Source organism: Sarcophilus harrisii, chromosome 6 (genome assembly GCF_902635505.1).
Source record: "Sarcophilus harrisii chromosome 6, mSarHar1.11, whole genome shotgun sequence".
NCBI classification, from domain to species: Eukaryota; Metazoa; Chordata; class Mammalia; order Dasyuromorphia; family Dasyuridae; genus Sarcophilus; species Sarcophilus harrisii.
Genome location: NC_045431.1, coordinates 120,148,638 through 120,164,885, shown reverse-complemented (window position 1 = coordinate 120,164,885; position 16,248 = coordinate 120,148,638). Strand labels below are relative to the sequence as shown.

The 16,248-nt window shown below is 34.2% G+C and overlaps 1 protein-coding gene across 6 annotated transcripts in view; it reads left to right on the top strand.

Annotated features, from left to right (window-relative positions):
* Positions 1–16,248, top strand: part of FAT1 (FAT atypical cadherin 1) — a 175,584-nt gene that overhangs the window by 12,399 nt on the left and 146,937 nt on the right. For all 6 annotated transcript variants that reach the window (XM_031941398.1, XM_031941401.1, XM_023505791.2 and 3 more), the window contains exon 2: positions 9,195–12,481. In XM_031941398.1, coding sequence (XP_031797258.1) covers positions 9,214–12,481 — 3,268 coding nt within the window. In that variant the 5' untranslated portion in view covers positions 9,195–9,213. The remainder of the gene's footprint in view (positions 1–9,194; positions 12,482–16,248) is intronic.

The following is a 16,248-nucleotide window of genomic DNA, read 5'->3' as shown; positions in this document are numbered from 1 at the left end:
GATGGCCCTCAGGCATCAGATTAGGTCTTTTGTGACTAACCTCCAATGCAAAAGCTGTTCCAGGTTCTCTTAATAGACGCCTTTGTGTATTGTTTCTTGTAGCCCTTGTCTGGTTCTTGCCCATCTCATCTGAGCTTATGCTTCCTCCTAAGCTTAGGATAAACTATTCCCTCCTTCAAAGCCTAGTTCAGATACTCTCTATCCCATCATCCCATCTCTATCTCTGTTTAGTCAAATGTACTCTTTTCCTCACATTCCATGTAAGATTTTGCCTGTACCTCAGCCATTTGCCCACTTCTTGTTCCTTTGCATTATAGTCATTGATATACCTGTCTTTGCCTCTTTATATTACCAGTTCCTGGAAAAGTGACATCTCTGTTGGATCATTCTTAGTATTCCTAGCATATTATATGATGCCCTTCACATAATAGGCACTTAATGATTGTTGTTTATGGGCCTGTTATTCAGTATGCAGTGGGAAGTCATTGAGGGTTGTTGAACAGAAATGAGCCAGGAAAAGGTAGGTTTTAGGAATATTAATTTTGGAATGATGAAGGTGGCTGGGTGTGGGGGGCTGTTGGAATAATCCAGGCAGGAGGTGATTCAGGGCCTGAACCAGGGTAGAGACAATGAGACTGAAAGGGAAGAATTGCAAAGATTTGTGAGTGATGGAATGTAGGAGGATGAGAGAGATTAACAATCAGAATCACAGAATTTAGAGAGACCAATTCTTCAAGCCTTCTTTTAACTATGGAAGAAACTCAAGTCCAAAGTCCAGCAAGCTAGTTCTTAGCAGAGCCTCCCTCTTCTTACTCAGTACAATACTAATTCTGCTATACTGAACTGTCTCTTGAAGTTCTTGATTTTGGGGTTGGGGGCCTTGGACCTTGGTTAAACTATTACCAGAAATAGACAAGTCAAGGGGGAGAAGAAGTGCTGGCCCAAATGTGAAAATGACAAATTTGGATTTATATTTCAGGTGAATTTTAATGTTAAGATATTTACATAATGCCTACTATGTGCTAGGTACTGTGCTAAACATTTTTACAAATATTACTTGATTTGAATCCCACAATAACCTCGGGTGGGGTTTAAGCATTATTATTAGCCTCATTTTACAGTGGAGGAAACTGAGACAGACAAAGTGCCCAAGGTCACATAGCTAGTAGATGTCTGAGGTTAAATTTGAAACTGGGTTTTCCTGACTCTTGGCCCAGTGTCCTAAAGCTTAGGCAAGAGATTGGATTGAAGATGCAGGATTTGATATTCACTAACATTGAAGGTGATAGAATTCTCATCCTCCTCCCAAGGTTAACTAAGGGAATTAAAACATGGAAAGAAAAGGTCTTATGTGATCATAGGGACAGTTTTATAATAGAGGCAAAAGAAGAGCAAAGAGGTAGCAAAGGAGTTGATTGGGCAGGAGAATAGAGAGAATAAAATAGCACAGAAATTGGAAGAGTTTGAAGAAGGAAAGAATTGTCAGTTCTTCAAAAGTTTAAGAGGTTATGAGAATTGACAGAAGTCCTAACATAACTTTTAAGAGTGGAGTTTCAGAAAGCAGTGGCGTACAAACTTTCATTTTTTCTGTATTAGGAGGACATTAAACTGGATAAATTTAACATCTAGCATTTTTTTTTTTTTTTTTACTTTAGTGCATCATTTCCTTTATTTCTGTGATTATCTCCTCAAAATTCAGTGTAATTTGCAGAATCTGATCTTATTCTTTAGGCCCTTGTGGTTCAGAATAATTATTAAAAATATGTAAAACACATTTTACTAGTTTAGTATGTTACCTGAAGTGAGATTAATTTCCTAAATTGATTTTTAAAAATTTAATAGCCTTTTATTTACAGGTTATATGTATGGATAACTTTACAGCATTGACAATTGCCAAACCTCTTGTTCCAATTTTTCCCCTCTTTTCCCCACCCCCTCCCCCAGATGGCAAGATGACCAGTAGAACATCTAGCATTTTGGATAGAACCAGGTAACTCAGTCATTTAACAGTACACAATAGAAGTCTATATTATTTATCTTAATGATAAAATAATAAAAATAAAATAATAATATATATTTAAATGAATTATTAGAAATGGTGAGAGGCAGCTATGCCATGGTGGAGAGAGTTCCGATCTCAAAGCAAGGAGAACTGATCTGGGTTTAAGTCACATTTCCAGCCCATGCTTGCTTTGTGACTGACACTAGGCAGGTCATTAAATCTCTTTGTATTCTTGGCTACTCTGTAACTGTAAGTTGTACAGGTGTACATCAGAAAGTACTGATGACCTGATGGTAAAAGGAAATTTCTCATTCAGACTTCCCTATAACAATAAAATTGTAGATCCAGACCTTATACCCTATGGAAATGGTAGTCATTTTAATTTTGCCCATCTCAGACACTACTATAATGCTTTGGAATTTTAAAGCATAAATTAAAGGGTATTAGTTTAGGCTTTTTAAAAATCATCTTAAAATTCCTCAAAATTGGGTAGCAAATGATTGTTAAAACTTTGGAAGCGGATATATAAACTTTTCTATATTGAGCACCCTTCTTTTGGAATAATTAACATAAGAAATGGGTCATAGGAGAGAGAGTTAGGAGATATGAAGCTATTTCTAGTTCAAGTTTTAATAATTTTTGTATATATAAGAATGGAAGGTCCAATTTTTTTATTTAATACAGGCATCTAAAAATGATTAATGGTATGTGTAAAATATTTTGAACTTGGGAATAAATATAAAGTGCAGTATTAAGTCATTGTGCAAAATCAAGTTTCCAAGATCTTAGCAAAGTTCTTTTTCCTCTATATAAAATATGCAGAATTTTGAAATTGAAAGGCAATAATTTGAATATTAAAGTTTATGCTAAGCCTGTTTAGATTTGGGGCTGTTTCTGTTTACTGAAGATTAGACAGTCATAATAGTTGATTAGAGCATTGTGTACAAAAGTCTTCATGGCAAATGAATATGTTTATTAATATTCAATTTCTATTAGAATTTAATGTTTGAACCTAAAGCTATCTTCTCAAAAGGTTGAGTAAGTAAGCAATATTATTTGGCTTGTTGAATGGTAAATGGCAAGAAATCTTAAACTATTGCGCCCTCAAGATGTTATTATATTTGAAATATTAAAATATATCGCTCCAACTAAAATATTTTTGGCATTTATTTTTATAAGGGTGAACTTTAGGTATGCTCCTAATTACTTCTAATAAAACATTGCAAGTTAATGCCATTCTCATTTTCTAATGATAACCTATATTATAGGCTTAAGGTATAATAGTCTAGTTATTGTTCATTATATTTTATATTGAACCTGAATTCACCACATTGGTTACATTGGACCACAAGGCAAACAGAGACTCTTAAAAAATAAAATTTAATGAATGAAGAGACCGTAATTGAGAAATTTAGTCTGATTATATTGGCATTCAAGTCAAATTATAGTTATGTTTTTTAGCAATTCAATTTAGCCGTTTTTCTAACTTAATTTCAGAATTTCAGAGTTACTCAATTTATTAATGATTGTGTTCCAAAAAATATCTTGGCAAATAAATAATATGGAACTCAGAATATATTTTCTCATTTCAATAGTGTTATGAATCATGGTCTTAGCTTATCTAGTCCAAACCTTTATTTTATAGACCGGGCGGGAAAGTGAAATCCAGAAACATTTCATAATTTGCCCCAAATTGCATAGTCAGCCGTGAAGTTTTTCCATAGGATGGCAGAGCCACAAGTATATTGGAAATGGGCTAGTTGGGCCCCCCCCTTATTTACTACTCAAGAAAGTGAAAAGGATAAAATGATTCATCCCAAAGAGGGTGCGGTTAGAACTCTTCTCTTTGACTTCCAAATCCAGTTCCACCCTCACTTAAGGCATTGATGAATAAGTTGAATTCCAAAAAGTTTCCTGTATTTTTAAACATCAACTAAGTGGTCGTTAATTTCTTAAGTCAGTCCATAAAACCTTATTTAACTCATATTATGGATGAATCTAACAGTTGCTTATAATGGAATATGGGCTTCCAGTCTCCAGCTTTGGATTGCCCCAAACATACATCTTTCTCTTCCTTACAGAAGTAGTACAGCAGTGGTTCTGGCTCCATGTGAGACCTATGGCTTTGGTAGGGGTAGGGCATCATTGGTACATTGTGAGCAGCAGCCTTTGGGCAGCAGGGGAAGGAATTGTATAGTATGGAAAGGTGACCTCACAGACCCATCAAACCCTCAAGGAGGTGAGGAATGGCATTTAAAGTAACCCTTATGAATTATCTTGTAAGAAATGGTGAGTGAAGTATTGTAACCTTAAATAACTTCCTATAGAAAATCTCCTTTTTAAAAATCTTGTACACCAAGCCCTGTAAAAGTGTTTTATTTCCTTTGAGATTCTGAAAATCAGATTTAAATACATGGAGAAGTATTGTTCATGGGTAGACAAGGCTAATATAATAAAAATGACAAATTTACTAAAATTAATATATTTATTCAATGCCATCCCAATTAAATTACCCCCCCCCAAATTGTTTTACAATGCTAGAAAAAATATTAAAATTCATCTGGGGCAAAAAAAAAAAAGGTCAAAAGAAAGAATTGGGGAAAAAAATGGAAAGGAATGAATTTTAGCCATAACCAGATCTTCAAACTACAATATAAGGCAGTAATTATTAAAACACTGGTACTAGCAAAGAAATAGAAAAGTGTATCAGTGGAACAGAGTGGCCATATAATTTACAGAAGCAGATGAATATAGTTACTCAGTGTTTGACAAGGATAAACATTTTAAGTTTTGGGGATAAGAATTCATTTTTTGGTAAAAATTGTTGGGACTTGTGGAAATCAAGGCAAAAATTGGGCATAGACCAGTTTATATATACCGTTTACCAAAATTAGGTCAAAAGAAATACATAACCTGCATATAAAGGGAAATATTATAAGAAAATTGAAAGAATGTGGAACATATTTTGATTTTTGGATAGCTGAATAATTTACAAACAAAAGAGATAGTGTTGTGAGATGTAAAATGAATCGATTGATTATATTAAATTAAAAAGTTTTAAGCAGTCAATTGGGGGGAGATTTTATATATAGTTCTTCAGATAAAGGACTAATATCTCAAATATATAAAGAACTTTGTCAAATCTAAGAATTTGAGTCATTCTTCAATTGATAAATGTTCAAAAGGATGTAAAAAAGGTGATTTTCTGATGAAGAAATCAAAACATTTTATAGTCATATAAAAATGCTCTAAATCATTATTGATTAGAGAAATACTAATTAAAACAACTTTGGAATAATATTTCACACCTGTCAAATTAGCTTAAATAAAAGGAAGAAGTGACATGTTGAAAGGTATGTGGAAAAATTGGGCCACTAATTCATTGCTGGTGGATCTGTGAGATGATCCAACCATTTTGAAGAGAGATTTGGAATTATGCCCAGTTATTAATTTGTTTGTATATGCTCTTTGACCCATCAATACCACTATTAGTGGTTTCCCATGATGATTAGGGAAAGTGGAAGAGAACCTATATATTCTAAAATGTTTGTAGCAGTTCTCTTTGTTCTAACAAAGAACTGGAAATTGTGGTGCTGCCTGTCAGTTGGGGAATGACTAAATAAATTGTGGTACATATTCATAATGGAATATTACTCTGCTCTAAGAAATGAGCTCAGTGATTTTAGAAAGCATGAAGAGACTGCCATGAAATAATGAACAAAATCAAGAGAATATTGTAGACAATGATAGCAGTTATTTTAAGAACATCTTTGAACAACTAGGCATTCTGACTTATAAACACCCAAATTTACCTATGAAGAAAAATGGTGTTCGAATCTAGAAAGGAATATATAGGAAACATTGGAGCTGGTTGATCTCCTTTGCTGTTTGTCTTCTGTTCTTGAAGAGAACCATAAAAGCATGAACAGACTTAGAATTATGATGAAAGATATTACCCAACTTCAGAGAAACAGGTGATATAGGAGGGAATAAGCAAAGAAGCATAGTATAACCTAACATATATATGTATGAGTGTATATGGTGGATATATTTGTGTGGGTTTATAAATATCTTTGTTTATGTGCATATATATATCCACTCTTAATTGAAGACTTCTTTGGATTGGTGGGGGAGAGAGGGAAAAAATAAAGTAAAAACTATATAGCAGACAACAAAAAAAAAGACAAAAAAGCAAAGAAAGGCAGGGCAGCTTTGAGAACAACATGTATTAAATAATAGTTTCTTGAAATGGAAGTTTATTATTTTATATTGAATACCCTTTTGGTCTGCTATTTTTTCCTTTTTCATTTTATATTTAATTGTAGAATTTTTAAAAATTCACTTTTTTCATTTGAAAGAAGGTCAGATTTCTTAAAGTTTTTTTTCTTGTATTGTGGACATTTTTTACTTGATTATCAGTGCTATGTGAGGTGAGAACTGTATCTCATTCAAAACTTGAATACACCTGTGCCTGGCACAGTATTCTGCGTACCATTGGTACTTAATATATGTTTGAAATTTAATTGAATGAATAAAAATTACTGGAACCTTTTGTAACAACCCCTAGAACATGGTCATAATGTGTTTTATAATTGCACCCATTTTTAGTGCTATTGACACATTGAGATATTTAGAGATCGTGCTTTTAGGTGGAAATTGTCCACTTAGTTGTTTTCTTTGTCTTGTTAAGGTGAAATTAGTGCTTTTAATGCCCTTACTGATTTATTGAGTTTTTATCTACCTAAGTAGTATTGCTTGTTCTTTCAAGAACAAGATTATCCTCTATTTAGAGTTTTTATCTTGAGGTAATTTTGTTCAATTCTCTAATCCATTCCCTCTCCTCTCCCTCCTGTTGAAATGGAAAGTGGAACAAACTTAGGGAAATATAAGTTTAAACACACATTTTATAAAAAATAAAAATAAAAAACCCAGTAATTTTAGCAAAGCTTTTGAACATTTCTGTGAGACTTTAACTTTCATTTATCTTTCACAAAAACCAACATTAACCTACCCAGTAATTTTTAATCCAGAAGATCCTTGTCTTCTTAGGTATTTTTTTCTGCTGAATAGTGGATGTTTTTTTGGGGGGAGAGGGGAATGGAGGTGGGAAGAAATATGATGGGGGACAAGAAAAGAGAAAAGAATTTATGATAGGATTTGTTCCTTAAAAGAAAAAAAATTTGTTGCCCTCCACTATATGTTGCCTTCCAAGAAGGAATATTCTTATATGTTTGAAAAAAACCTTCTTGAAATAATCACTGTCCCACCCAAGTACCCTGGTTCATGTATTTTCTACCACTTAGAATGACTTTTTACTTCACTCTCTGTTTTGTTTGAAGTCTTAATTTTCTCCTAAGCCCCTGAGGGATGGTCACCCCCTCTTCTTGTGTAATTGTTTTTGCCTTTCTCTGAATGAATCCTTATGTACACCCTGTTCTACTCATTTAACACTTAGGGCATTTTTGTGGTTATTTACTTAAATTTTTTTTTAATGTGTTAGTGATTATAAAACTTCATACATAGCAGAGGACTTACTAAGTGATTTTTCAACAAATGAATAAATGCCCTTCCTCCCTATTTAGATAATAAATCTCTGTAGGTTCAAAGCATGTCTAATGGGTCTTTGGGTACCCAACTCCAACCACACTCCCCTCTGCAATTATTTATCAATTATAAAGAGCCTGGTAAACAGTAACTTAGTGTTGACAAGATTTGCATCTGTGACCCAGAGGGAACTATTGCCTTTTATTAGCTTACTCCTAAGCTGTGCATGCCTTTGTCCTTTTTCTCTTTTACAGTGAGTTTTTATGACATTTGGCCTCTCATGTTAGTAGTTTAGAAATTACCTTTTGTATAGACTTGGTGATATAATTTGTGTCTTCAAATATTTATATGGTAGCAAATGAGAAAACAAACACACATATTACATATAGAGTGAGAGGTTAATCCTTCATATAAAAATTAAGATGAAATTTGAGAGAATTTTATGACCTATCATTATGGCAGACTATTCACTTTGAAGTAGTTACTGGAAAAAAAAAAAACTACTAGATTGATTTCTACATTAAGCCTTTGATCTTCTTTTTATGTGTTTTACTAGCCTTAGGTTAAATTTGAATTTATGACATTTTTTGACCATTTAAATTCAAAGTGTATAATTCAATTTATCTTAACATTTAATTGCAAGTCTTTTAGAATTTGTAATGAAATTTTATTTTTTTAATTGTGAAGAATTTAATATTTTCCCTTTCCATCTCCTATCCCTGCTTCCTTATGAACAAGGTGCAGGAAAGAAAAAGAAAATTTTTATAGCAAGTATGCATAGTAAAGCAAAACAATCCCCATATTGGCCATTTCCAAAAATGTATCTCTTTCTGCTTTTATTTAGTCCACCACTCCTCTGTCAGGCAGTGGACATTTAGTCTTTAGGATTCACATAATAGATACCAATATGACCTTGGTTAGACTATTTAAGCCTTGAGCCTCAGTTTCCTCATCTGTAAAATTATAGGTTGTACTATAGTACAGGGCCTCTGAAATCCCTTCTAGTTGCATATCCTGTGGTTATCATCCTTGATGTATTCTTAAGCTCAGTGCTTAAGTGAAGGCATCCTAAGTTTGGAGTTGAAGGAGACATAGGTTTTAAATCTGGCTCTGCCAATTACTTCCTCTTTAACCTTTGGTATAAATCACTTCATCCTCACTTGCCTCATCTATAAAATGAAAGTGTTGGAATTGGCTCCTTCAGTTTTAGATCTGTGATAGTATGATTTTCTTGATTAAATAATTCAAATCTGAAGATTCTATAGTTTTTTTAAACTGGGTCATTTTAATTTAGTTTTTTTTTTTTTTTTTTTTTTTTTTTTTTTTTTTTTTTTTTTAAGCAGCTAAAGTTAGAGCATCCTTCACTAGTTCAGGTGCTCATTTTCTTCCTTTATAAAATTAGGGGGCTGGTCTCTATGATCTTTTCATCACTGTCTGTGATGTCAAATTCAAAATTTGGCCCCTCTTGAATTTCTGACTGGTTTTCAAATGGTAACGAGTCCCTTTTGGAGATTTATATGGAGGTGTATTCATTGCACAAAGGAAATATATCATTCAAATGTGATGTGCTTAAAAAAATTAAGAACATGGAAAAGCACTACTGTGATTTCTACAAAGTACTAATTTATTTTTATTTCCTTTGTTTCAGATTCTTGGTTGTTAACACCATGGATAGACATTTGGCCTTGCTTTTACATTTACTTCTTCTCCAGCATTTTGGAAATGTTGAAGGAAGCCAAAGAACTGAACAGACTCTTGAAATGATCCAGTTTACACAGTTTGAGTACAATGTCACTGTCTATGAAAATTCTGCAGCCAAGACTTATGTTGGGCATCCCATAAAGATGGGTATTTATCTCACAAATCCTTCATGGGAATTACGGTACAAAATTATTTCAGGGGACAATGAGAATCTGTTCAAAGCTGAAGAGCATATTCTGGGGAATTTTTGCTTTCTAAGAATAAGGACCAAAGGAGGTAATACAGCTATTCTTAACAGAGAAGTTAAAGACCATTACACATTGACTGTGAAAGCAGTGGAAAAAAATACCAATGTTGAAGCCCGCACCAAAATAAGGGTACAGGTACTGGATACAAATGATTTAAGACCGTTGTTTTCTCCAACATCCTACAGTGTTTCTCTGCCTGAAAACACAATGATCAGGACCAGTATCGCAAGAGTCAGTGCCACAGATGCCGATATAGGAACCAATGGAGAATTTTACTACAGTTTCAAAGAAAGAACAGATATGTTTGCCATTCACCCAACCAGTGGTGTGGTGGTTTTAACTGGCAGGCTTGACTATGCAGAAACTAAATTATATGAGATGGAAATTCTTGCTGTGGACCGTGGAATGAAATTGTATGGCAGTAGTGGTATCAGCAGCATGGCCCGATTGTCTGTCCATGTAGAACAGGCCAACGAATATGCTCCTGTGATAACAGCAGTAACACTCTTCCCATTGGAACAGGAGAAGGATCCTACTTATGCCGTTGTGACAGTGGAGGATAATGACCAAGGTTCCAATGGGGAGATAGCTTCTTTAAGCATTGTGGCAGGAGACCCCCTTCAACAATTCCGAACAGTAAGATCTTTTCCAGGAAGTAAGGAATATAAAATCAAAACTGTTGGTAATGTGGACTGGGAGAGTCACCCCTTTGGGTACAATCTTACCCTTCAGGCTAAAGATAAAGGAAACCCTCCACAGTTCTCCTCTGTAAAAGTAATTCATTTGACATCTCCACGATTCAAAGCAGGACCAGTACAGTTTGAAAAAGATATTTATAGAGCAGAAATCAGTGAATTTGCTCCTCCTCACACTCCTGTGGTCATGGTAAAAGCCGTTCCTCATTATTCACACTTGAAGTACATTTTAAAAACCATTTCTGGCAAAGGAAGGTTCCATATAAATCCTAATACAGGTCTCATTACTATCTTGGAACCAGTCAGTACTCAACAAGCATCACATTTTGAACTAGATGTTATGACCAGTGATAGCAAAGCCTATACCAAAGTCTTGGTGAAAGTCATGAGCACAAATAGTAATCCTCCTGAATTTACTCAGACATCCTATAAAACATCTTTTGATGAAAATATACCAGTAGGGACAAGTGTCATGAGTGTCAGTGCTATCGACTCTGATGAAGGAGAGAATGGGTATGTCACCTACAGCATTGCCAACCTAAATCAAGTGCCTTTTGTCATTAACCATTTCACTGGTGCTGTGAGTACTTCAGAAGAGTTGGATTATGAACTGATGCCCCGAGTTTATACCCTACGGGTAAGAGCATCTGACTGGGGCTTACCCTATCGTAGAGAAGTTGAAGCCCTTGTTACTCTCACTCTGAACAACTTGAATGATAATACCCCGTTGTTTGAAAAAATCAACTGTGAGGGAACAATCCCTAGAGACCTGGGTGTGGGGGAGCAAATAACTACAGTTTCTGCAATTGATGCTGATGAACTTCAATTGGTAAGATATCAGATTGAAGCTGGGAATGAATTTGACTTATTTAGTTTAAACCCCAACTCTGGGGTTCTTTCACTGAAGCACTCCCTAACTGAGGGTTTAGGGGCCAAGGTTTCTTTCCACAGTCTAAGAATAACAGCTACAGATGGAGAAAATTTTGCAACACCGTTATACATCAATATCACTGTGGCTGCCAGTCGCAAACCTGTGAATTTGCATTGTCAAGAAACTGGTGTGGCCAAAATGCTGGCTGAGAAACTTCTTCAGGCCAACAAATTACACAACCGGGGAGAACTTGAAGATGTTTTCTTTGACACTCATTCCATCAATGTGCATGTACCACAATTTAGAAGCAGTCTTCCCACTAGTATTGAGGTAAAAGAAAATTACCCTGTAGGTTCCAACATCATACTCATGAATGCTACAGATCTTGACAGTGGTTTTAATGGTAAATTGGTCTATTCTATTTCTGGGGGAAATGATGATAGCTGTTTTATTATTGATTTGGAAACAGGAATGCTAAAAGTTTTATCTCCCCTTGACCGAGAAACAACAGAAAAATATACCCTAAATATTACAGTCTATGACCTTGGGATACCACAGAAAGCGGCTTGGTGTCTTCTAGACATCAGAGTTTTGGATGCCAATGATAATAAACCAGAATTTTTACAAGACAACTATTTCATTGAGGTGAGTGAAAACAGGGAACTGAATAGTGAAATCATACAGATTGAAGCCACAGATAAAGACTTAGGACTGAATGGAGAAGTGAAATATTATCTCCTTACAGATACAGACAAATTTTCAATTGACAGTGAGACAGGAATTGTTAAAGTTGTGGGGCCTTTGGATAGGGAAAAACAGCATGTCCATTTCTTAAAGATTGAAGCCAGGGATCAAGCTGACATGGAACCTCAATTGTTTTCTACTGTGCTTTTGAAAGTATCTTTAGAAGATGTGAATGACAACCCTCCTAAATTTATTCCCTCTAATTTCCTTGTAAAAGTTCGAGAAGATCTCCCAGAAGGAACTATTATTATGTGGCTAGAGGCCTATGATCCTGATTTTGGTCAGTCCAGTCAAGTGAGATATAGTCTTATTGACAATGGAGATGGAAACTTTGATGTTGACAAACTCAGTGGAGCAATTCGTATTGTACAACAGCTGGACTTTGAGAAGAAACAAGTTTATAATCTGACCATCAAGGCCAGAGACAAAGGGAAACCAATTTCCCTTTCTTCCACTTGTTATGTGGAAGTCGAGATCATCGATGTCAATGAGAACCTACATCCACCATTGTTTTCTAGCTTTGTGGATAAAGCCTTAGTGAAAGAGGATGTGCCAATTGGTACATCAGTGATGACAGTGTCTGCCCATGATGAGGATACAGGACGAGATGGGGAAATTCATTTCTCAATAAGAGGTGGCTCTGGTATTGGCATTTTCAAAATAGATGAAGAAAAAGGTAAGACTCATTATTTTTACTCAATTAGAAACATAAAAAAAGTTCAAATTAAATGCAGATCAATGGTGTTTTCTATATATTTGGGCTTGTTCCTAACGATATAAATATATTTTTTACAGTTATTGCAGAAAGGGTGGTGTGTGTGTATGTGTGCACGCGCATACACTGTTAAAATTGGCAAAGAAAGACTAAAAGTTTTGTTTGCACCTAAAATAAACTGAGTAGGGAAGAATTGTGATTCTTTTAGGCAACTTGTATTTATTCTTATTAGAACATCAAAAGTGTTATTACTACAGTATTGCTATGTTTAAGAAGGGCTTCCAAAACTTTTTCAATGCTGTCATTGCAGAAGGGAAAATAGGTTGGTTTTTTTTTTTTTTGGGGGGGGGGGAGGTTAAGCCTTACTTTTAAAGTTGAGTTAGAAATTCCATACCTACCAAAAACACAGATGCAAAATTATTCATTATAGCCTTCATGACAGATAGGCTGGAGTGCCCATTCAAGTGGGATTTTCTCTGAAGAAACCCGGATATAACTATTTAAATTGTTCTTTGACTCACATTAAGATTTTACAGAATAAACCATGAGAATGACTCAATGAGAATATTGTAGTCTATCTCACACTCTGACTTTAAATTTCCTGGATTCAGAGAAGTTGGAAAATATAGAAGAGTTTTGTAATTTCAGATCTCATCGGGTTCGAATCTGTTTATATTTATAAATTTCTACTTAGTTTAGATATTATCTTGATAAATTTTCTCATTCTGAAAAGGGTGTTTTTTTTTTCCTGATTTATATGGATTATAGATGAAATTTTATTTCTTTCTTCACCTACTGCATAGAGTAACGTAGTGAAGCATTTTTTAGCAGAATTCCAAAATTGTTCTTTTTCCCTGACATCAATGTTCTAATGGTTTCTACTGTATTTTGATTTTACCTAGAAAAATGGACCAAAATTTTCAGACTGTATAATTCCAATCCAAAATGATGTTTGAGTGAAAAGGCTATCTAGCATCATTAGAGAAATAATTTTTATAAACTCAGGCTTACTTGTACAGTATTTATATCCTCTAATTTGAATGATGTGCTTAAAACTAGCAATGGTTTTGCAAGAACAATATCAAAAAAAAAAGAACAATCCCAAGTTCCCAGGAAAAGACCACAATTTTAACTTGGCAAAGATTTTTTCAAAAAGACAGTTATTTCTGACAATATTTTCCCTTTCTTTATAAGAAATGTCTCAGAGCTTTAATGCATTTTATATAATACTAGTTCCATAATTAGTATCGAAAATATTTAAAGAGCTTGGCCAGTTAAGAGCTAAGTAAAAAATAGAATGAAGACCTAATTTGGGTTCTCTAAGCAGTTTAAATTACACAAATAGTGTCTTTTCAGTTTGCTCTTTCAAGCTTGGAGTATTTTTATTGCAGTTCTATAAAGGATAATTTAGAACTACTACTTTTCTTGTATAAATTGAAAGGACTGAGATGTTCCTACTGCAAGGAAACAAGCATAAAAGACAACACAAAAAACAAACCCCAAAAAAGTGGCTTTAAAAATACCATGATATATCCTAAAATAGTCATATAGGATTTGAAAAACTGTACTTAGGCCTGTTTTTTATAAAGTTACAAACAATGGAAGAATTCTTCCTCTGGTGTCCTCCCAAAAAATTCATGGGTTAAAGTTTTAGATGAAACTATTTATAGATTTAGGAGAGGCAGGGACCTAGTGAATTAAGAACAGGTGTGGAAGTTAAGACCTAAGTTCAAGTCTTGATTCTCTGGGGAAGTCACTTGAACTCATTGTTTTAGGTAAATCTCAAGACTATAAATAAAGATTATCTTCCAATCTTCATTGGTAGAGGGAATTTCCTCACCTTTTATGCTAATAAAACTTCTGGTACTATCTTATTTCTTCTTTTAAGGAATTAACTTTAGAGCTAGAAAAGAATTCATTGTTCATCTGGTCCAACCCACTCATTTTATATGTGGGAGAACTGAGTCCCAGAAAAGAGAAAAAGGTTACTCTGGTAATGGCAGAGAAGTTTCTTTATCCATGATGGAAATCATTGGCATCTTTTAACTGTTTTAGACAGACACGTGAAACCTATTTACATTTTGACCATGTGTACATTATATCAAGATTACATTTTTGATGATGGTAAAATCAGTATCTCAAGATACTTTAGAGAATTCTTTCTTCTCATCATCTCATTATTTGCCAAAAGACACAGACATTTGATTTTGTGCCATGAAAACACTAACTTTAGGTATAATTTCCTCTGTGACTTTGGGGTCTGCCTGATTCTAATTTCTCTTTTGAATATGATTGAGTAGAAAGAGGTAATTCAATCCTGGAAGAGGGAAAGAAGGAAAGGCAAGAACAGTAGGGGGAAAAAACCAACAACATACCAATATGAATTGATCATTTCCTGTCTCTTTTCAGTTCAATCTCTTGATGTCTCTTGTTGAACTGTTTGTTGCTAATTTTCTCTGGATTCCATCTTCTACCTCAAACATTCTTTGGTTATTTGAAAATGTGGGGTTTCAAAATATCTGACTTAAAATACAGAGACTGATTAGTTGGTGCCACAAAGGAACCTCATCAGAACTGCTTTGATCTTGAAAATAAGCATGTCAGTTAAGATATATTTAACCTCTGCCCTTTTTCTTGTGCTTTAAAACAAAGGTTTCCAATTATCTCTGTGTCTTGGATTTATCTGGCAGTCTAGTAAAACCTGTGTATAAAATATATAGGATTGCAGAGGAAAACAATGATATTGAAATAGTTATAAAATTTTTTTCTAACAAGTTCATAAATTCTAGGTAACAAATTGCCGCCAAAATAGGATGATGAATTAAAGAAAAGATTAGTTAACACAATATACATTTTCTTCATGTAGACATTTTTTATATTTGTATTCCTTAATGCCTAGCATAGTGCCTGGCATGTAATAGGTGCTTAATAAATACTTGTTGATTAATTGATTATATCATAATAAGTTCTGTTCATAAATTGCATTGCCAGCAGCAATTATAGCACATATTATAGTACAAACTAAAAAGTATATATTATAGTACATATTTAAAAAAAGAAGAAAATTAGTGGCAGCTGGAGCAATTTGTCTGTTACATATTTTAAAATTCTCTTTCCTTCCTCTTAAATCTTTATATTTAAGTTTCAAAAGCCCTCACTTCCCTGCATCCCCCCCCCCCAAAAAAAAAAAAGGTGCTTTTTTTTCTGCATCAACAAGCTTTTTATTAAGCAACTACTGTGGACCAGTATATGGTGCCAGTTGCTGGAGATACAAAGAAATGTTTTTGGTTTTTTGTTTTTTGTTTTTTTAAAGGCAATGCCTGTTCTCAAGAAGGTCAGAGTCTTATGGAGAGACAACATGCACACTACTGTATACAAACATAGATCTATAGGATGAATGGAAGGTGATAAACAGAGGGAGGACATTAGAATAAGGAACACTGAGAGACTGCTTGCAAAAGATTTTAGTGAGATTTAAAAGCCAGGAGGTGAAGAAGGGGAATTTGCATTGGCTTCCAAGAACAAATAGCCAAGGAAAATATCCTATTAATTCAAGATTTTGCACATTGGGGAGTTGGGGAACAAACTGAAGATCTAATTGGACTCCTAAGGAATATCGTGTAGTTAATGAAAATATAGATATTATAGTTATTTTTTGACCCAACTGATAATCCTTGCGTTATGATTTACAGTTTTTAAATGGCCTATGGGCATTAGTGAACTATCAT